At 34.3% G+C, this 22385-nt stretch overlaps 3 protein-coding genes across 3 annotated transcripts in view; 1 reads left to right on the forward strand and 2 right to left on the reverse strand.

Moving 5' to 3' along the window:
- Positions 1 to 1532: 1532 nt before the first annotated feature.
- LOC119069102 (lariat debranching enzyme-like) lies at positions 1533 to 2972 on the reverse strand. Its single transcript, XM_037172994.1, has 2 exons — positions 2444 to 2972; positions 1533 to 2384 (listed from the first exon to the last, which is right to left on the reverse strand). The coding sequence occupies exons 1-2, from the start codon at positions 2814 to 2816 to the stop codon at positions 1621 to 1623; spliced, it is 1137 nt and encodes a 378-aa protein (XP_037028889.1). The 5' UTR covers positions 2817 to 2972; the 3' UTR covers positions 1533 to 1620.
- Positions 2973 to 4877: 1905 nt separating this feature from the next.
- The window catches only part of LOC119069108 (T-cell leukemia homeobox protein 3), a 36462-nt gene continuing 18954 nt past the window's right edge, over positions 4878 to 22385 (reverse strand). Inside the window, exons 3-5 of the mRNA XM_037172999.1 lie at positions 19951 to 20045; positions 19743 to 19876; positions 4878 to 7390 (exon numbers count right to left, since the gene is read on the reverse strand). Coding sequence (XP_037028894.1) covers positions 7195 to 7390; positions 19743 to 19876; positions 19951 to 20045 — 425 coding nt within the window. The 3' untranslated portion in view covers positions 4878 to 7194. The remainder of the gene's footprint in view (positions 7391 to 19742; positions 19877 to 19950; positions 20046 to 22385) is intronic.
- On the forward strand, positions 12367 to 13646 carry LOC119069103. Its single transcript, XM_037172995.1, has 4 exons — positions 12367 to 12685; positions 12743 to 13098; positions 13159 to 13383; positions 13439 to 13646. The coding sequence occupies exons 1-4, from the start codon at positions 12425 to 12427 to the stop codon at positions 13545 to 13547; spliced, it is 951 nt and encodes a 316-aa protein (XP_037028890.1). The 5' UTR covers positions 12367 to 12424; the 3' UTR covers positions 13548 to 13646.

Below are 22385 nucleotides of genomic sequence, written 5' to 3' on the forward strand. Positions count from 1 at the left end.
AGTTAAAGTCGAAGGTAGAGGAATATATTCCAGACGTGGAAACAACAAACCCACACGGAAAAAACACAAAATGTCGATGTACGTTTGAGTCGATCACGTTTTAAGTGTGGGTCGCAAATGCTACGTCTCGTACGTAGTATGTACATCGAAGTCGTAAAATTCTACGTCTACATCGTACAATAAACGGCTGAGTGAACCATTGGTTTTGTCCTCACTCAACAGCAAAACAGTACAGTACTGGGAATTTAGGCCCTCAGCATCGAAATTTGTATATACATATGTTGTGGGCAGTTGTTTGTAGGCACTTTAGCTTTTCGCTGCAACTCGCTACAATCTACCGTCCACCACTGACACGCAAATAACTATTTCATGTTAATTTTCCGAAAATCCAGTCATTTGAAACCGTGTTACCAGATACCAGTATTTTCGATTGAAAGTCATGGCTTCATTCAAAACCTTCGATAATTATTGATACCTAAATCAATTCTTGTCAATAAAACTGTGGTATCAGTTCCAGTAATTTCAGGTATCAACAGTAAGTCTTGATTTCCACTTATGAAATTGGTAAACTATGTTCTAACAGTGAACGTTCCAACGTGCGTAATTTCCAATGAGCTATGGTCACAGAATGTTTCGGGAATGAGATGTACAACCGAATTACGCACTCGTAACGAATAGCATTTTCAAATCGCAAAATGTATATGATCCAAACGTTACCGTAATACGATATATCGATGAAAACACCGTTTTCCCAAATTAATGTTCTAATCTCTAAGCGGTCAATATGCGTGTAATAGACAACAATCTCACATCGTATATACACAGTGTGATAAATTCATGTGCCAATGGATACTGCAAACCTTTTTCAATTATTCAGAACATTTCTCCTAGGCTACATTTAAAAAAAGAGCCAGAAATTGATTTTAAAAACATTTTCCGGATAAAAAAAGTATTTTGAGTTTATAAATAAATTGCGAGAGCAACCATTTATCCAACCTGGAGTTATTTTTACACATTGTCTGTACATCAGTACATCAGACCTGTGTGTCTATACATATATCTAAATACAATATATAGTGTGTCAGTGTACGCACACAGTAAAAACATTGGATGTGATGCCTATCAAAATAACATCCATTCGATATTATCAAGCTTTTTGATGGATTAATATTTGATAAGTTTGAAAATTTAATTGTGATAAAATGTGAGAGTGTGAAATCAAATTGCTAAATAAAAGGGTGCATTTCGTAAATGGTCAATAATCAATTATTAATGGGGGCTTTTTGACGGGCTTTTATCACATCGTTAGTTGGTTTTCGTCGGTTAAATATGAAATTGATAATACTATTACGACGATGGAATTCGGGTTGGAATGAATTTGATAATATTTTGAGGAAATGTATGGGCATCAGTTTTTCAGATGGAAAGCACTGTTACAATCAACAAGGGAGCAAAGGTGTAGGATATGGGAGACTGTAAAATTTAGAATTTCGTATCGGCAACAATAAAATATGTTCCAAGTTAGTGTGACCTGTGTTGGTGGTTTTTATTGTAAAAGAAAGCGACTCACTTGTATGAACGTTCATTTATTTATCACAAGAAATTAACTTACTCAAACGACTAATTGATTCCCGCCATTGCTATGCATAACGGATCATCAACATTCAATGTACTACAAAACTTTGATGTTTGTGGATTCGACTGTGGTTTCCCTTTCAACACAGATTTTCCCATACGACAGAAATTGATCGGTACAATTAGATCATCATCGAATTTCGATAAGATCAACTCCTTTTCCTCAGATGTCGGTGTGAAATTCCATCGGACTGGCCCATTTTCCTTCGGCATTGAACTGAATTTCGTTTTACCAGTGACCAAATGCTGAGTATTGTGTAGAACGGTCAACCATTCCAAATCGTATGACAATGGACTTTCTTCCGGCTCGACATCAATGTCAAGAATTTCGATAAATTTTCGTTCGATTGCATCGTGTACAGCTTTATCCAGAGCTAAAAATTTCGTCTTCGTTGAGCTACCGTGTTGTATCTCAGCAGAAAACCGACAGTGCAAATGAGCTGCGACCCAATACGATGGCTGTAAATGATCTAGAATTTCTTTATTGGCCGGGCTTCCAAGGCAATCATTTTTGATGTCCGATTCGAAATTTGGGTTCATTGATATCAGGTCTGTTGGAGTCATTTCATCGCCGAATTTGTCAATGTTTCTCGGCCAGTCATGCGACATGAAAATGTCAATTTTACTGGATAATTGCTTCAATCGGAAAACTTCCAATTCACGGACGTGGTAAACGCTACGTTTCGAATCCTCAGTGTACGGTGGGAATTCGTGATGATATCGACGGTAGTTGTACTTTTTATAAATTCCTGAAAATTAACTACAATTGAACAACAGATCGAAAGAAAAACATGTTTGTCTCAATTACCCGATATTCCGCCGACACGCAGACCATTAATGTTCACACAACCAGCGTAGCCCAAATAATAAATATTCGGCGCAACCCATCCTCCAAACGGTAACTCTTGTAAGTAATTCGACGCCTCATGATTTCCTCCAATGAAAATTGTCAGCACCGGTGCCGTGCTTTCGCCATTGTAATATTTATGAAACGTTCCCAGGTCGTGATAGTCTTTGGTACGTGTCATCGATTCGAGATCCATTTCATCTCGTACTGCTTGAAAATCACCACAACAAAGCAGTAAGTCAACCCTGCAGTCTTTTTCAGTTTCGATTGATTCAAGAACTTTATACATTCTCTCTACTTCACCGTGAATACAACCTGCTATCGCAACTTTCATATTTTTCAATTTTTTCAACGAGTAAAATGCTGTATTTATGGTTAACGGTTTTTAGTTTACAATTTTGATTATAAGTTTCAGGTTTTTGTATTCTTCAAATCCTTTTTACCGATTCACTTTTCGCACGTTAGCGAGGACGACGAGAACAAGAAATGTCAGAACTGTCACAGACAAAATTGTGACTTTTATCATAGTACTGCAGTAGCAGAGCTGTGCTTTCATTCAAAATCGTTGAATAAAGTGCCAGTGGTGCCAGTGCAATAGTTATTTACGTATCGATTGAGTAGGCCGAAAGAATTACGTATTAAGTTTTTCATGTGTCGGGGCCGAAAATGAGGAAGTTTTGAGATTTTTCTCTGGTTTTCGACTCCTTACATGAAAAATTTGTTGAGTATCTGTTTTGGACGATTGATTTTAGGCACTTTCAAAACAGATACACAAATAACTATTATATGCTATATACTGGGGACGAAAGTTGAAAAATGTAAGCCCAAGGGCAAAGCTTTCGCCGCGTGTGCTTACATATCTGTCACTTTCGGCCCGTTGGTTTACATTTTTTTCTTTCATCCCGCGGTAGGAAGCATATAAAAATTTTAGGTTCATAGTTCCAAGTATATTGCAAATTTTGTCTGATAATGAAGGATGAATGACTAGATTCAATCAAACAAATTTCTTGTTTTTGTCATAACATTCGTAAGCCTCCAAATTTCTTGAAATTATGCCATTCTTTGATCGTGTCTATACGTCTCACTAACACGGCTTCGAAATATAGTTGTTTCTCTCGAAGTAATGGCAATTCCAAGTGACTGGGCAAGTCAGTTCTTAGTCAGTTTAGTGCCTGTTATCGGCACTACCAACAAAACTTAATAAAGAGTTCACACTGATGTGTTTTCTTAGTAAACAGTATGCGAATAAAGTAAAATATTTTTTATCGCATACGCGGTGTGATTCCCCGAAAAAATTATTCACCTAGGATATATAAACAAACATTATACTTCTGTAAATTGTCAAAGTGCATTCGCATATCTTGTTGTCTCGTTTTCGCTTATGCGATAAAAAGGAATATGCACGTATGACAAGCCGTCTCGGCAAGCCTCGACCGCTTTGTCATACGTGCATAATATTTAGTATCCATCCGGTTCAAAATGGTAGCAGTCACATTATGCGTATAAATAAATGGCTAGTGTGCAAAGACTTGGAGATTCTTATGACATGAATTCACTACACTCGTGCTTACATCATGTACTTGTAGGCTACAAGTAAAACAAGAAGCATTTTGTGTTTAAATTCATTTGAGAGGTATTTATGCGATGTTCGGGAGATTGTAGTGCACTGGTAAGTAAGTATAAGGTCGAGAGACTGATAGCGAAATTCTTGATTTTACAAAAATAGTTCAAAAATCCTAGCTTTGGTCATATGTCAGGATTTTAACCATTTCGAAGTTTTCGTCTGAAGCATCTTACCCTTATACCACTAAACTTCAACCAACATCCACCAATATCACAGAATATTCCAATAAAAGCTAATTCCAAAGCAACGTTCGTATGTTACACTCCCTTCAACAGCGTCCTCCTCCGAATCTAATTCAAACCTTGAAAATTTGAGACATGGGAAGATAACATTACAATTGTCAATAAATTGTCGATAGCACCGGACACTTCAAATGGTATACATATACACTCAATGTATTCACACTGTTTCAAATTTCTGTTTTCATAGTTCAAAGAGACAAAATCATCGGAAAACCAACAAAATAATTGCTTGTTCTCATTGGTTTCACATGGACATTTTCAGCATTTTTTGATTGATTAAAATGACACGTGTGGTGATATATAACGTCTCTCTTTATATGGATCCCTTATGGATAAACATAATGCAATAATAAATGCTAGATGAAGGGGGGAAATGAAAACGGTCGTTCTTGTGCTGTGCGGTGTCACCGTTTTCAACTATAAAACCCAGTTGTAATGGCTACATAATTTTTATTTAAACCAATTTTTGTCATTACAATTTATAAAATAAGAAATTAATAAACCTAATGAGTAAAATGTTGAACCTAACCTTCCGTTTTTTCTTGCTTTTTAGTTTAATTGTAGGCATCACAATTCGGTTTTTTTTTGCTAAGTTTCTTTCTTCTTTTTTTTGCTGTTTTAATTTTATTTATTTACAATTAAATTGCTTCCATAATTAATTTTTGTTTGTGAATTTAATTTTTTTTTTTCCTTTTGTTCCATCCTTTCAACGTTAATTTCTTACATCAATTTTGCAATTTTCTTTTTTGTCTTCATTCTAATCTTCCATCCATACACAATGAACTAGAAGGATACGAAAATGTGTAACCGCCAGAAAAATTCTAAATATTAATTACTGACATCTACATTGGGGGGGGGGTCGTTTTTTTTCTAAATGACTATTCTTAGACCTTAGTGACATAATGTTTGGCCAAGAAGATCTTTAAATCTTCTTTTACCATGAAATCATGATGGAGCCATTTTTGTGCAAATGTAATCAATGGTAAAACATAGATTTAAAGATCTTCTTGGTCAAAAATTTTGTACCCAACTTATATGGATCCTTGATTTCTATTAATCGAGTTCTAGATTGGCGAATAGCTTTTAAGAAATTGGCATGCAGCTCGGCTAATTGAGGTCTTATTTACTGGGATCAAATTTTACGACAGTATACATTAATGGAAATGTCTGCTCAATCTTAAACAGATTTCGAATATGAATCTTACTGTACAAAGCTGTTGAACGGCTTCAATCATAGCACTGAACCAAGCACGAGAACATAATTTGAAAGGGGCCTTTTAGAGGTAGTACTCAAAATTTCTCAAATATGTTAAGTTTGTAAGGTTGGTATAGTTCGTAATTTTTCACATATAAACAATAGGAGCCCATTTTCCGTTGAAAAAACTGGTGCTTGGTTCATTGCTATGCTTCGATTTTTCTGCATTCAATAATCTCAGTGAAACAACAATCACCGTGGTTTTGAGGATATTTTAGACTAGGTTCTTATTCGGGAAACGATCCACTACAACATTCCTTACACTCAAGACTAGAGTACAGAGTCGATTGGAGCAATTAACAGAAAACTCTGTTTCTAGTGCTACGTAAGGTGCCTTAAAGTTCATTGTAATGAACACGTAAATGAAAGTTTTGATTTAAGATTTCAACGGCAAATAATCCAGCCAGCTTCCTTCCAGTATTTCAATTTAAAATTCGATTTTCTCGTTCAGTATGACTCAAAAGTAATCTACAAATCTATCCTAACATAATTCTACATCCCAATGGAGAATGAGAGGAAATGAAAGAGTGATAAAAAGCGCGAAGTTATGTTTGTGCGAAGCAAAAGCTTTTCTTTCTTTTTTTCTGCAGAACCGAAAGCTTTCTTTGACGAAGGACGAACGTTAACACTAAAACGAAAACCAAACCGAATGACCTCTAAATGTGCAGCTAAAAACTTTTAATTGGAGAATCACAAAACGTGTGATGACCGCAAAAAAACTATTTTTCTGTCTGCGTTTAGTCCTCGTGCAAATACCCCCAATGCAACACTTCTTACTATTCACAATCAAAATTCAGTTTTTACGAAATGACCAATTTTCAAAATAACAAAAAAATCTGATGCTTACTTTCGGACAATATTGATGTGATATACGTGATACAGTTAAAGTTTCGTAATCATTTTTTTTGTGTTACGAGACTTATATTTTTATGATGATGTGATTGTGTTCCGCGATACATAAGCCGTGAAAGACAAAATTTCATATTGTAAAATTCGGAACAAGTACGGTCTAGGATTACAATTGCTTCAAAACACTTGGGACGCAGGGTTTTTTATTCGCAAATTGCTGAATCTTATGATAATATAAATTACGAATAAAAAGCCATGTAAGAACGACATTCGACACCACCATGTCAAAAAAAAAAATCGCAAAAATGGTTGGACAGGATAGTGGACGATAGGATGAAAATGACCGAATTTTGTGTTCGTTCAAAGTTGATCATTCCTGATGATTTTATTTGAATTCTCCGTAATTACCCCTTTATGCAATACGAAGACTTACCCTTCAGCGAACCCTTTTCGTCACACTCTTTCATCGTTAATCGCTCTGGGAGTAGATACATTTTAATCTTAAATCGTTGGTTGAATTTTCAATAGTAAAAAATTTTGTCTTTCATCGGCTATGCTAACGTAACATTTTAAAATAAACTCTCATGCCACACACACATTTATATAGGATGCATACATATTGCTAAAACAAAATGTACGATGGATCCAGAGTACCACAGTTTCGAAAAAAAAATCATTACAACACTACTGGGCTCTTATTATGTACAAAATATTATCACAAAATCCTATCATAAAACGCTATTCAGCATCCGGCAGAATGTGGCTCGGCCCATGGTTGCAATCCATGTAATGCGGCAAGTGGAGCTCCCGATACCGGCTGATTGGTATGCTGCTGTGACGATGGACCGAATCCCTTGCTGATGGCTTCGGCTTGCAAAGATAACATTAGTCGGTTGGCGGCTTGTCGTTCAGCTTCTCTTTCTTCTGCTGTTTGTCGTCTGTAAGGTAAGCAGAGAAAAAAAGTTAAAACATTGAAATGTCAACGACAAAAGTAAATGAGGGTGAGTTATGTGGTCTTATGCAGGTAAATATCTGCTGTGAAACGAATGAAGTAAAGGATTTTGTATCAAACACTTTCAAATACTTTTAACAAAAGCAGTAACGTTAAATAAATGTATACGGCGAGACGGTTGCCATTTCTGAAAGGGTAAAGAACGGAAGAAAAGTCAAATAGATGAGATTGAAGTGGAAGACTTTCTTTGTAAGTGGTTTTTTGAGGATATTGTCGAGGTTCTCCTTTTACATGAAGCGAGAGAATAAAAGCGAAACAACGGACACATTTTCCAAAGAAATAATCGTTGAATGACTTTACATTCAGAGACTATTTTTGGTACAATGTTTTTCTATTTTTCTACCACTTTTTCTTACATTTTACTGTTTTTCCTCAAAATTTTCTATATTTTCACAAAAAATGGTTTTGGAAAAACTTTGGGGAAAATTTTGAAAATATTTTCCAAAAAAAATGGCTAAAAAGTGGTCACATTCATGACAACTTATATTTTCAAAAACTGCGATGCGAATATTTGTATCAAACAGTTTCATTTAAAGCTCAGCTGTAGTACAGCGTGATAAAAAATTTAATTTGAAGACAATATTCATCGTCCACCAGTGGCTTACTCACTTTTCAAGTGGATATTTATATATCTCGGGGCTCACCCGAGATATGCTACCTTTCGTAGTGATAATTGTGTTTGTGTTTCATTCTGCATCATAATTCTTCCTCATTCCTTCATATTTCCCTTCTTATGTTATTCATCCCCTAAAATGTTAGAAGTGTCGTCGTCGGTTTGTTTCGGTAAACTAACATTCCTTCAACCAACAGTTCACTCACGTCGTACAATTAAAATCGTTAATTTGATCGGTTTTTTTAAATTTTGTCCTCCACAAAGATTGACACCATAAAACGACAATATTTGCGAGGCATCCACCAACAAAAAAAAAAAGAAATCCAATTATTGCGATGCCTCTATACATACATCAGTATTGCGCTACAGAATCCATTGTCGGTTGAGCAAAACGTTCATTTGGCGTAAGTACAAAAACATCTAGTTATATATCTTGATCGCAGTTGTGTGCTACCGCGCGATTATGTTTGTGTTTAGCATACAAACAGTATTTTAAAAATCAGAAGCAACACACAAGATAATAAAAAAAAAAATCCGACTAAAAAATCCTGATAAAAAAAAAATAATTTAATCACTACCACGGTGGTGGTACACATTGAATATAAAATTGAACATGATTTTACACTATATGAGTTAATTACATATTCAAGTTGCAATTTTGTTTAACATGATCCCCAACGACTATGCGACTATCGTTATATTGTCATTTTATAAATCGTTTATACTTTTAATGTTTATAATGGTTTTGTGTTGTATGTGTGTATAACCATATGTCTATCTGCATATCATATAATAATACGTATAGTATGCCAGTAGCTCTGGCTATGTGCATAATTCCAGCGAATCAAAAATGAGTGGATTGAAAACATAACGTTTAAATAGAATTAAAACTCGGAAAATAGTGGAAAATAATTTGATTACTTTCAGTTATTGCGCATTTTAGTGATTTCACTATGACTCTTGTGCACACACGTTTATACCTCTGTACCATACAATGTTTCATAGTAATAAATGAACTAAATAAATATACAGCGAACATCGGCTGGTAATGGGTCAATGGAGTTAATGACCTTTTATGGAAGTATTTTCGTTGTCATTGGAAACGTTTTTAATTTGTCATGTTTATCAGAGAACAGAATATGCTACGTTGTATTGCAACATGATTGGTCCAATATTTTAATATTCAATTTAGCAATTAAAAATTGTCATCGAAAATTGATATTCGGTCCATTGTTGCATTTGACGAACGTAAATTGGCTATTTTACAGTTGGTTTACTCATTAGATTGAAAATGTGTTATCTTACACAACAGTATATCAAGGATCAAGTTTTTAAAGAGTTTCACGTCAAAACTAAGAAATTTTTAAAATGTTTACTCTACAACGCTGATATTTCTGTGGACCCGATGGGCTGAGATGATATTCACTTGGACAATAAGAGGTATGTAAACCGAACTACTGGGAACTGTTAGATATTGACCGTTACTGTACTCATCTTTGCTCCGCTCAAATGTAAAAAATTCCCGATTCTGAAATTTCTTCGATCCTCACCTCTAGAAGGCAGTTAAATAAAGGCGATTGGAAAAGTAATTGGAATGACCCGACTTTTCACGATACAAAAAACTAAGATTTCCATTCCACGAAGAAGAGACATACGTCTCACGTACATGTACGACGTATAGACGACCTTTCGTTGATTCAAGAGAAATTACCAGCTGTGAATAAGCCCAGGTTTTACATAAGAACACATAATGGCATACCGATTCGGAGTAAATAACAAATGTGCTACAAAATCAACCATTTCACACTTCTAATGTCTACACCACGCACCACCACCGCATCGCTTTAACGAAATAAAATTATCTTCCGTTTACCTTCTTTACTAAAAACCCTAGAAAATCTCTCAAGTCTCTCAAGACCATTAATGTACTTTGTTGTGCAATTAATTTAATGAGATGTAGACTCATTTTCTTTGGGAATTAAATGAAAATGGTTTTATATAATGCAAAGGCAATTTACTTGATGGTTAATATATTCGGGTAAAATTTAATATTCCGTTTAAGATGAATGTTGGTTGAAAAAGGATAAATTGAGTTAGAGCCTTTTCATCAAGATGTTTGTGCTAGCAATAATTAAGTTTTCCATTTCCATTTTGGAGAGTGAAACATAATTCTTAGATGTCAAAAAAAACCTGGTGAGAAATGTGCAAAGGATTCATGTAATCAAAACAACAATCGAATTAAAATTTTGAAAATACAGAAATTTCATTCTTGGATCATTTTTCATTGCAATGAGTTATAGAGCTCACTATATATTCACACAAATACACGGTTTCATGCAACCACCAGTTGTTGTATATTTATATGAACCGAAAAAGTATCCACACACCATATATCTCTATACATCGCAGGCCAAACCCCTTTCAGTTCCGCACATGCTTAATAAATTATATTGTAAAAAGGGATAAAATAAATCCTTTGTTTTAGATTAAATTATTCAAAGTTAATTAACACAGCCGCAAATTTCACCGTGTCTAAGTCAATTACGTCTTCCATTTATATTAGCTAGAATTAAAATAAGTTTTTGCTCCAAATATAAATGAGGTCTTGGAGAAATTAAATAATATTATTTATGGCTACCTCTTTATTTGTGACATTCGGTACAAATTAACTTTTCCGAGAGATTTATTCGTGCAATATTAATTATAAACATTGTTCGTTGATTATAATACTCGATGTGTGACCAAATTTTGACGTCGTGACGTACTACTTTGTAATGTGGGTAAAGGTAATTTTGAATTAAGGTGCTATTACCGCGCATACTATAACGAAGGTAATGCTTACGGACACGGGAAGTTTAACTTATATTGGGAGGAACGTTTTGCTCCCTCATCGTAAGGAAAATCTAACGGATGATATTAAATAACAAGTTGACTGCAAAACATTTCCTAATTAATTTTCGAGAAATGTTTGGAGAAAGTTTTGTAATTTTTTGTCAGTTTCTCTTGCTGTTTTATCGAATTTTTCAAAAAGTTTGTCCATCGACGAATCTTGGTCTACAGCGAATATTTTTGGAAAGAAAAATGTGTGAGTTCATTTCGAATAAGAAAAGGAGACAAATGTGTGTCAAAATGCATTGATCAGAATCAGATCTAGGGGCTGCAAATAGATGAGCATTTATTTTGGTCAAATTTTGATTTTGATACCATCCATAATGGTATGTTGCATACTTGGTCGAGTAAGTGAGTCATGATTACACGACTTTGAGTGTGAAGTATTGTGAGGGATTCTTTTGAAAAACAGCCTACCGAAATCGGACGCATTTTCTAGTGGAATTTTTTATATGTACCTAGAAGCCAAAACCACGTTCAAAAAAAATCTCCGAAACTTGTGTGGCTAGTGTGAGGTGATGAAAAACCGAAAACATGTACTTTTCTTACAAAAATATCTCCAGTTACAAGAGCCGAACAGGGTCGTGTGACACCCCTTAGAAAGCCGAATAGGGACTTATTGGGTTTAAAACTCATATACATTGAAATATGTGCAGTTACGGTTTTCAACCGAAGACTTACACTTATGTAAGAAAATCCACTGGAAAATGGGTCCGATTTCCGTAGGCTGTTTTTCAAAAGAATCCTCGTGAAATGAGTGCAAGTGAAGCTGGAACGAGTGAAATAACGTACATACGCAATACAATTTTGTGTTAGAACTGTTCGTAGGAGTCAATATTCAGCGAACAAATTTGAATTAAAATTTTTGCAATAACTATATCTGTAATCCGTTCTCGACATGGCAATTAGATTGTCGATTAGGTCTATCCTATATGCATGTTCAAACTATTGAAGTAAAAGATTTTGTATCCACTCGTTGAATAGTAAAAAAACCAAAAGCAAGTATCAATATATTCAATGGTTATGCTGGTCACAGCTAGTGATAGCTAGTGGTTCACATAACTGTAGGACAAATTTTCGTGTGAGATTTGTTGCACCGAGGCGAAACCGAGGTCCGTAGATACAAGAAAACTGATTTTTCGTTTTTGTACTGAGTTCTAACGTATTTTACATGTCAAATCAAAAATAGTGTTGTGCTTTAGGTCCGATATCGGTGCATGAAATAACCAAGACTCTGAAAATACTGATGGTGACCAGCACAATCAATCCGCCGCAAATAAAAAGTTATTGGGAAAATTAATCGAAACGAAAATTTACATTCGTATTCTAACTAATAGACGCTCGGTTGGTTGGGACCGCAATCGATGTTACCTTGTAACGCAAGCGAAGGAGTAGGCATCGGTTCGACATTAGTCAGATAGAATTTCTTTGTTTTTGTTTTAATCAAAAATTTGAATTATGAACGAGTATTTTTCAACGAAACAATGTGATTTCATAAAATCGCCGGGAATTGTTAAACTTATGAATTGTGGATCGTTGGAGAATTTACACAGAAATGCAAATTTTCAACCGAAATTTTCAGACGGGCTTTGTTTGGCATACAAACACATCTTAGCGCCAAATGCAACCTTCAATTTTAGATATGTGCTTAGCCAAACATTACCATCCGGAATGCGAATGGGATGCATATTGAGGCCGAAGATGAGAGATCATATCATTGTAATGCATTTAATATTGAATCACGAATTCATAACAATCAAACGAAGATATTTTTAGGACACGCCACAGTTAGAAGCTGACATCAATCCGAGTAGTTTGACAACAAATTTGAGTGTCCAGTACCATCCGATCCCTGCACTTCGTCTCCGATTTTCGGCTCAATTGTTGCCGAGAGTATGGCTTCAAAACGATAGGGGTGATCGAAAATGGCACGACAATATTTCTCTTTGCGCTGAGTATTATGCCAGACATTCCACAAGTACGATAAGTCTGTATAATCCGAGTCCGAATTCAGGCAGACTCACGTTAACACAATTAAAAAGCTACTCGTCTAGATTGGCATTCGGATTTGAGTTACTGACGGAATGGGAGAACCATAATCTATCGGTTATTATACCGGCTATTGGTGGAAGGTTGGTGGAAATGCAAGAATTTTATAAAACGAAACTTACGTAAGCAACATTTCCGTTCAGATATTTTCTACGAGACAAATCAATAGCCGCCACACTGTCATTTCGAGGGATTGATTTTACGTTTTGGCACTTAATCAACTGCGACAATCAACTCGCAACGTCGTTCATATATAACCGTAAGAATAACCGCTCACTCGGGACCGTTTTTTATCAGTGGATGTATGATGATATACGTGTACGAGGGTCTATCGATTCGGATGGTGCAATTGGTGTAACATGTTTTAGGTAATCTCATTACGCTCTTTCCAATACAATCAAGTTTGAAATTATTGATTTCCAGTCGAATCAATGATCTCGGATGTAATGCGGAACTGAGCTTGTTGCATTGTATACCAACACAAAAATTTAGTCTCGGACTAAAGTTTGAATTCGATTCGGCATTCGATTAGGTGATGGAAATTTTCTTTTATTTCTGGACTTTTTCGTTGGTTTTCATTTTCCATTGAATTGGTACGGTAGTAACATAAGTAAAGGCGAAGTTGAGAGAAATGAACGGCTTAGTATTTTATTGTTTGTGTAATTCCCTTGATTCTTACGTCCGCCGGGAATTTAATCAGCATGATGAGATTTTGAGATCTAAACAATTTTTCTGTTCTCAGTCATTTGGGCCGCTAAGATTGTTTGTGATATTGCGAATTAAAATTCAAGAGCAGAGATAGGGGAAAATGTGCGAACTTGGCCAAAAGTGTCATCTACGCATCTACTCACGTTTAGCAACGGAAGAATAGAGACAACAGCAAAACAAAAACCTCACACAAAAAGTGTGGAGAATCAGAAGAAAAAAGTATTTAAAAGACGGTTAAATCGATCGATGACTAGGCATTGCAAAATAACCAAAAGTCGATTTGGATTTTGGATTTGGATTAATTAAAAAAATATTTAAAATTATTATATTGAAAAAGGAATGTTACAAGTCATGAAGTAAAAGATTCCATGCTAAATGAATTACAATTTTCAGAGAAACTTTTACATCAAACAAAATTGTTACCATCGTTTTTCAACAGATCAAACAAATTTCCCTTCACCTCAGATATTAATCCAACCAAAAGCACACACAAAAAAATTTAAAGCTCAATTTATGTGCACGAATTTTTGCCCTGCTATCTACCTATATATCTCTTTAAAACTTCATTCAACCATCTTTTTTAATGAATCAATAATCTATGTAAAACAAAATGTCGTCTCTGTGTAAAGTACATTATTAAACCCAATCCATTCTCGAAAGAATTGCAGACATCGTCGTACACGTCACAATCGCTTATTTATAATAGGTTGAATGGATAATATTCGTGTATACCGAACAGACATGGTTATATATACTGAACGTGCATAGATATGGAAAAATATAAAATGTTGAGAGTGAAACACTGACGACTTTACTTTATATACTTTCAATTGTGAGGAAAAGACTTGTATAAAATTCAATATGTTCATCTCTAAAAACAACAAGCAAGCACACACATTAAAAATTGATGTGGTTTTTATTTTAAACCCTTAAAAAATAGTAGGGGTACATTTTGACAGTTTAAAAGACTCCCCATTATGCCAGCGTAAATTTTTTATGTGGAACACACTCCCCTTATTTTAAACAGAAGCAATTTTTTTTATCGATATAAAGAAGAACATGTTGAACTTATGCAGAATATTTAATGAAAAAGTTTCACTTTACGCTTTGCCTACACATAAAATATTCGTTATTTATTGTGGAAAAAGATTTTACTTAAAATGGAAATAATAAATTTTCAATAAATCGATGTAAATGCCAAAACCACACACCAGACATATTTTTCGGATATTTATTTGTTGGCAAAGACAGAGTCTTTTACTCGGGTCATTCGGTCCGGATGATGTGTGGGAAGAGATATTTTTTTGCAATTCAGTGCGAGAAGCTAATATATTTCCCAAGATTTTGATTTAAAACAACTTGACATAATAGTGGAAAAATCTGTCGGAAAGATGTAATTAGCCTTGGCATCACAAATTAAACAGTTGGTGATTATTTGGTCTCTCCAACATAATTTAAGACGAATCTACACATGGCTAAATTGTTGCCTACATTTCGGGGCAAAATTATTATTATTTTGATGATAATTTTGGACTCGAAGTCTTTTTCAAAAATGTACGACCATTGTTTGGTGTTAAAATGTGTTAGCTTTCAGCAAAAATTTTAATGTTTGTGGTGATGGAACCTCAGTCCGAGAAAACTCAGTTTTTCACGGAAATTGACACATATTTTGAGTTTTCTCGGACTGAGGTTACATCTGAGGTTAGTTCAAAATAACATTTACATTTGTGTGCACCATCACGTCATCGCATATGTATTATAACGTTGTTAATAAAGAGTCAGTCAACAATCAGATCTCTTTCACTACGCACGTAACAAACAGTGACAAAAATAAGTGAAGATGTCTAACAATCTGTTGTTTATATAGCAAAATGTATGTTGAAACTAATGAAGTAAAAGATTTTCCATCAATATCTGGTAAATGTTTAGACCTGGGGAAGTAATAGATGCGATAATTACAGTCTGTAAGATTCAAAACGATCTCATGTTCTCCATATTTTCTAAATGATCAAACGTAATCTTTTGTTACTTATTCGAATGTCTTTAATAAAACAATGAGAAAAGAGAAAGTTTTTACAGGTATTCTCAACAACAATTCTTGAATTACTCGTCATCTGGATGCTTGAAGTAATATCACGTCTTCAATTCTACTCTCATTTGTCTTTCCTTTGAATAATCCATCAGTAACGTCCCATACGTGTTTGGGCATCCAATCCGGCCCTAGAATTAATTTGCCCAGGTGAACTCAATAAAACTTTAAGTTTGAAACAGGGGAAACTCTGAAATTATTTACACCGTGCTGAACATATCAACTTAACTGGTTCTTTTCTCTACCAAAAAATCTTCTTTATAACAATAATACGAAAAAAGGAGACAAAGACAAAAATTTGGGCGAAACTCGCTGGGAGGCTTGACAATGTCATTAACATTTAACGGTATCGAATCGTTGCAAACCTTAATAAGTCCCAAAGATTACCGAAACGATTTCAACGTCTGCACACACTCTCATCGTCATAAGAAAACAAGCAAAAATCGTCTCCGTTATTTAAGAGTTTCCTAATCTAATTATTTATGTACTTCTAATTGTCCTTTCACGGAAAGCAGACGCAAAACCATCTTAAGTAGTATTTAAGCAAACGTTGTTTTGTTTTTATTACATCGTATGTATGGGGGTAAATGCGCATACATGTAATGTCTGTTTGTGTATATCGTTAACATTTATTTCCTTCCATTTACCCAAAAGATTCAATTTCTCATGTCGTTTTATTTTAGTGTTTGATTCGATTATAGGATTATAAATAAAATGTTTCATTTTGTTACGTGATGTTGAATTATATGTTCATTTTGGGAAGGTGTAGCATCTCTATACACACATACACATATAGGAACATCCATCCACAAAAACGGCAAGGTTTATACATACCTAATCTGAAAATGTTGTCAATGCTGATAGCACTCAATTGAAAGTTACTTAATTATGCATTGAAATGAATATTTCGTATGGCATTTTAGTATCGAGTTAATTGATTATATTTCACTGTGACTGGAACAGAAACAATGAGTTAATTTATTACATTTTCATTTGATTATCTTTCCAAGAAAATCGAAATTGAAAGATGTTTGTCGATCTCTTTATAGGATATGCTCTTAGAACGAGAATAATTTATTTTTGACATTTTGATGCAAGTTGATTTCCGAAACAGTTCTTAGGAAAACTAACCTATTAGATATATGGTGGTGGCTGTGGGATGTGAAGGTTTTGTGAGCTATTGGACAAGTTATATAAACTGATGATAGTGGCGTCAGTTGAAAGGTTTTATTGATGTAATAAATTATTTAAAGTTTTTGAAACGGGTAAATGTTTCTATTGAAACATTTTCCTCTTGATAAGGGGTGATAATTTGACTAGTTAATGTATTACTTTCGTACTACGAGCAAATAAATAGAATTGTCGATAGATTAGGGTACGCATCTATCCAAATAGATCAATTACCTTCAAATTTACATAATTTTTTTTTGACACAACCTTTAGACATACTGAGAAGAAAACGTACATTCACTGAAACAAAGATGCAAAGTATAGGTAGGCGTTTCCGTTAAATGATGCTGTATACCAAATTCTCTTCCTGAATTAAATATTCATGTACAACGGGTATTCAATTTTGTGTTAGAATGAACGTTAAATTTCAATCAGCACACGAATCAATTAGGTATATTAATTTGCACGAACTGAACAAATGGAAGTGCGTCAATGATTCTTGTTGTTGTTCCGTATCTTTGTAGTAGCTACACATCTTTGACATTGAATAATGGTTACGATTGTCTTCCATTCAATATTATTGTGAGTGGTAGACGAAATGATTAATGACGAAATTTTTAAAGAAGTCATGCAAATGTCACGCACCGAAGGAGGGCAGAGTTCTGTGAGGGGTTATTTTCGAGCTATGAAATTAAATTAACATTTTGTTTCCATGGCTTCAATTAGCTTTACTGGAAGAACAGGCGAAAAGTCAATGACCATAGCAATAACTTTCGTCGCTTTTTACTGAATTTTTCCATTTTTCATATGAATTTTTATTACGATACAACTCGTGGGTGGCTTTAGACTGCGATCTGAAAAAAGGACAAAATCTCAAATCTAATTAATGCAATAGCTTCTTCCTTTACATTCTGCCCCTTTGAGATTTTTACTTCTGTTATATGACGGATCGCAGAATATTTTACTTCATTAGTTTTAACATCTACTACGGGTTATGGTAGAACGTTATCCACGATTTTCATGTTTTCATAAATTTTCCGATTTTTTCCATAATTTGCTCAAATTTCTAAAAATGTACAATTGGCGACTTTCAAATACGGGATGCATTTTGTTTCAGCTGTTTTTCAGCTGATCCATTCATGCAAACAAATGCTTGTTTATACGGGTGAACAATGTGCATGCATGCGAGTGGTAATGGTAAAACCGTTTGCAGACGTAAAACTCTATTTGTTTGTATGAGTGGATCAGCTGAAAAACAGCTGAAACGAATTATGTCAATTTATTCAAAGTCGCCGACCGTAAGAAAACATTTTCTCGAAAATAGTCCCTGTCCAACATTCATTTGAATGCCATAACATCAAATATGAAACGGGTGATGGCTAATTTTTGTCGGCACTGTCGATAACAATGGTCATAACTCTCTGCAAAACGTTTCACGATGCAATCAATCTGTGTATGTTTTGGTCAACGACGACAAAAATTATGTTCCTACCTTTCGAGGACTCCTCCTAATTCACATTCCAAGTCATAGATAGTCTGTTGAGAGTAAAAGTGGTACCAATTGTACTGGTATACTTTCAGAAATACCTGACGAAAAGAAGGTCTTACTTGTTACAACAAACATAACCATAGGGCAAGGCCAAAACTTTCAAATCTTTCAGAAAATTTCTATTTATCCATAAGCAATTGCCACTGCTCCATTTAAATTTCTGTCGACTTTATTTTACACCACATTAATAGAAATATAACAGACTATTTCAACTGTTGATACGCTGTTTGTGCAAACAACAGAAATCGCTTAACCCCAGCTCACATTTTCTTTGTTGTCTTATTAAATATTTTTATTTTATAAGCCTCGCTTCATGTTGCCAAAGTAAGTCCGTACGCCGAACCAACAACAACAACAACAACAAAGAATATAAAAATTCACTTTAACCAGATCCTATACAATGCGCGTTATTAAATATAAATGCATCCCAATTACATTACTATAAAGATATCAAACCTACCATCACATTTGATACTAACCACATTGTAAAGCTATTACATTGTATTTTATACACATCCAATGTTCAACCAGAGTGTTTACCCCACTTTGTTCCCGTATATTATATTCAATAATACATGGATCTGTAATCATGAACATAAAGAATAGATGTTGAATATTATATAGAAAACGGCCACCCCTTCTTGTAATGGCGCATTGTTTCGTTATTAATGTCTCTAATAAAATTACCGCATAAACTGTAATAACACATAAGTGGATGGAATGAATAATCTTTTTACTTTCGTAAGGTATCGTCGTGTTTGGCTTTTCCATAATTTTTTGTTTTTTTTTTTTGTTATAGTTATGGGAGATGGAATTTCACATTGGAAAATGTATTATAAGAGACAATTTTATTGGAATAACTTACTGGATAATAGGTTCCATAATGTTAAGTAACTATTTATAAGGTAATTTGAATGGTTTAGCAGTGTGACTCGGGTGGATGTGGCACTGTGGCAGTGGCATTATACGTACGTACGTATCTATACATTTATGTAGACAATGATTATACAAAGTAAATTGTTTTATGTCCATTGTTGGATGAATAATTTACGCTCTAAACGGTTTATAACCCCAAGAAATTATCTGTTCGTACTGAAAGTGTTGCACGTTTAATTACTTGCCGGAAAAAGGGGATGAAGTGAATATCATAAACGATCCCCTCGTTTCTTCCAACTGATCTGTTTGTTATAGAGAAATGGAAATTTTCTTACCTCCATTTGGTCCGTCGATTTTGAAACCATGTTTTCACTTGAGCATCCGTCATTTTTAAACCTCGTGCCAGTGCTGCTCGTTCAGCCGATGCTAAGTACTTTTGTTTGTGGAATCGTTTCTCCAATTCAGCGACCTGTATTGAAATAAGTAAATTGAAATGTGAGTTTGTGACTTCATCTACAATTTTAGAGTAAATGCGGGAATTACTTGTATTCTGGTGAAGGATGTTCGTGGTTTCTTTCTTTTTGGTGGGGTTCGATTTTGATATGGATGTCCTATTCTTCGTGCAATTGGAAATGCTACTGAAACAAAAGAGAATTTATTTAAAAAAAAAAGTTGCTCAGTTAACATCAGAAGTCTCAATTATGTAATTTTTGGAAAATTATTCAGACGACGTCAGTAAAATTTATATATAAATTTGCTTCAGCTGGTCCACACATATCTGCTCATACGTCTTTATACGGTTTTACCACACACGATCGATCGTGTTAATATTTCACCCGTATCAACAGGTACAAGTACTTTTGTTTGGATGAGTGGACCAGCTGAAAAACAACCGAAGCAAATTCATTTCTAATTTTCCAAAAGTAGAGATAAATCTCATTAGTGTCTATAACCTTTTAGTGTAGTAAATCAGGTCAATAAATGCAGAGAACATATAAAAAAGAGAGATTTTAGATCCGTTATGTCAACGGAAATTGAGCTCAATGGTGTTCAACGATGACAAAAATAATGTATGGACTCTAGCAAAGGCACGTCTATGTATAATCGAAATGTATGTTTCAAGTAGTGAAGATTTTGCATCAATCATTAGGCGATATATCGACACGATATGCGAATCGAAATACATTCAACATAGTTGAGCAAAACGAAATTGAAAATGAAAATCGATTCTTCTCGGTCACGTAAGCAGTTTCGGCAAACGTGATTGGTTGTTTGAGTTTATTTTGACTGAACCACGACTACCGTGACTGAACGATTGTCCTATTAAAACGACGATCATCTTCATAAATTGCAACAGCACACTGCAGCTTTTTGATTTTGTGATTGATTTTTTGTCGTGAACGAATTCAAATTTTCTTTTTGTAAAATTATATAAAACGTGTTAAACAAAAAAGTGTTGTGATGAAATACTGGGCGTGTATTGAGCAATGATGGTTGTACATAATGGCTGCATTTTTTTCGCTGTCGATAAATATTTGACTATCGCCCTCTGTTTTGCCATTACTGTTTAAGACTAATTACACTAATGTCACGATAGGATATTTCACCTTTCGTAATAAAGACGAAAAATAGCTGTTATTTGTTCATTCGACAGGTACTTTCCAGGAGATATGGGAGAAGAACAGATAAGTCTTGCTACAAAATTACTGAAAGAAATTTTCACTGCAATTTTTAATAAATTTATGGAGGTGATATATTTTACTCCCAATGAATGGTTCTATAGTGGATGCCCTTGTCGTGTCTAAGAGACCATAACAATGTCGATTTTTTACGATAAAAGATTTCGCTTTTACCATATCCATTGGTGTAGCATATTGTAGTGATTACGTTGCCTAGGAATGTTTTGTTTTTACAAAAATGTTGTTTGTATTAAACATATTTCGTTATCTATATCTGTGAGACGACAATCAAACAGTCATTCAAGTCATTAACTTTTCCATAATTTCAATCGCTGGTATTGTAGTCGAACGGTTGTTTAAAATTAAAATGTTCTCAACACCATTTGTTCATAAGCAGCAATTTATACATTTTATCAAATAAATTTCGTGGTCACAAATATTTGACAACCGATATCAATGTCCGGTTTTTATTTCATGTGCAATTTAAACAATTAAAACAAAGCTGCATTCTCACGTGTTCAGGTAGCTCAAAGAGCAACGAAAATTTACCGAAATGGCAATGCAAATACTTCCTTTGAAAAGAAGTGATCATTTCCGACATCGGTATACACCAATGCTGTAAATAATGAAGTAAAAGATTTTCATCAACAAAACTCTAAGCAGAAGATGTACTAATTTTAGGGCGATATGTTTTAGTCAACTGAATCAAAATTATGTAAAATCAACCGTCCAAGATTGATTGGTACAAAACTTTACATGCAAAGGGACGACAGTTCAAGGAATTTGTAAAATCCCCCATTTACGTTCCCGAAACATATACAATTTAAACGCGAGAAGTCATTTTAGGTTTACACAAACATTAATTTCCTAACCTAAAGTATTGTTATGGAAACAATATTAACTGCTTTTGATGATATGATGGATACAATGGATGTATAAATACTAAGTGCTTACAAAGTAACGTAACAGTTAGCTTGTAATTTCATGCGTTGTTTTTTATATATTGAATGTGGAAACACAACATTGTTTTAAAATTGATTGTTACATTTCAATGTGTAATGTTTAATTACTGGGTAATTAAAACAGGCCATATGCTTCGTTCTACCGGTACCGGTCGAAAGCTACTAAGTCAAGTCATATAATTATTGAATTCATAAAAGAAAAACGTGGCATTATGCAATCGATTGAATTGAAATTTTACACTTAGACAGGAAACACTTGTATTTTACTGACTTGCACTGGACATTGTTTTAAAGTTATTATTATCCGTGTCAATCTTTTAATTATACAGACAACAAA

This window comes from Bradysia coprophila (genome assembly GCF_014529535.1).
Source record: "Bradysia coprophila strain Holo2 chromosome X unlocalized genomic scaffold, BU_Bcop_v1 contig_26, whole genome shotgun sequence".
Classification (NCBI taxonomy): Eukaryota; Metazoa; Arthropoda; class Insecta; order Diptera; family Sciaridae; genus Bradysia; species Bradysia coprophila.

Bases quoted from the DNA above. Each gene is read 5' to 3' on its own strand.
- LOC119069102 (XM_037172994.1), bottom strand. From the start codon at position 2,816: ATGAAAGTTGCGATAGCAGGTTGTATTCACGGTGAAGTAGAGAGAATG. The intron at 2,385-2,443 runs GTAATTGAGACA...GTTAATTTTCAG, and splicing joins GCGTGTCGGCGGAATATCGG to GAATTTATAAAAAGTACAAC.
- LOC119069103 (XM_037172995.1), top strand. From the start codon at position 12,425: ATGAACGAGTATTTTTCAACGAAACAATGTGATTTCATAAAATCGCCG. The intron at 12,686-12,742 runs GTAATGCATTTA...AGATATTTTTAG, and splicing joins AGATGAGAGATCATATCATT to GACACGCCACAGTTAGAAGC. The intron at 13,384-13,438 runs GTAATCTCATTA...ATTGATTTCCAG, and splicing joins ATTGGTGTAACATGTTTTAG to TCGAATCAATGATCTCGGAT.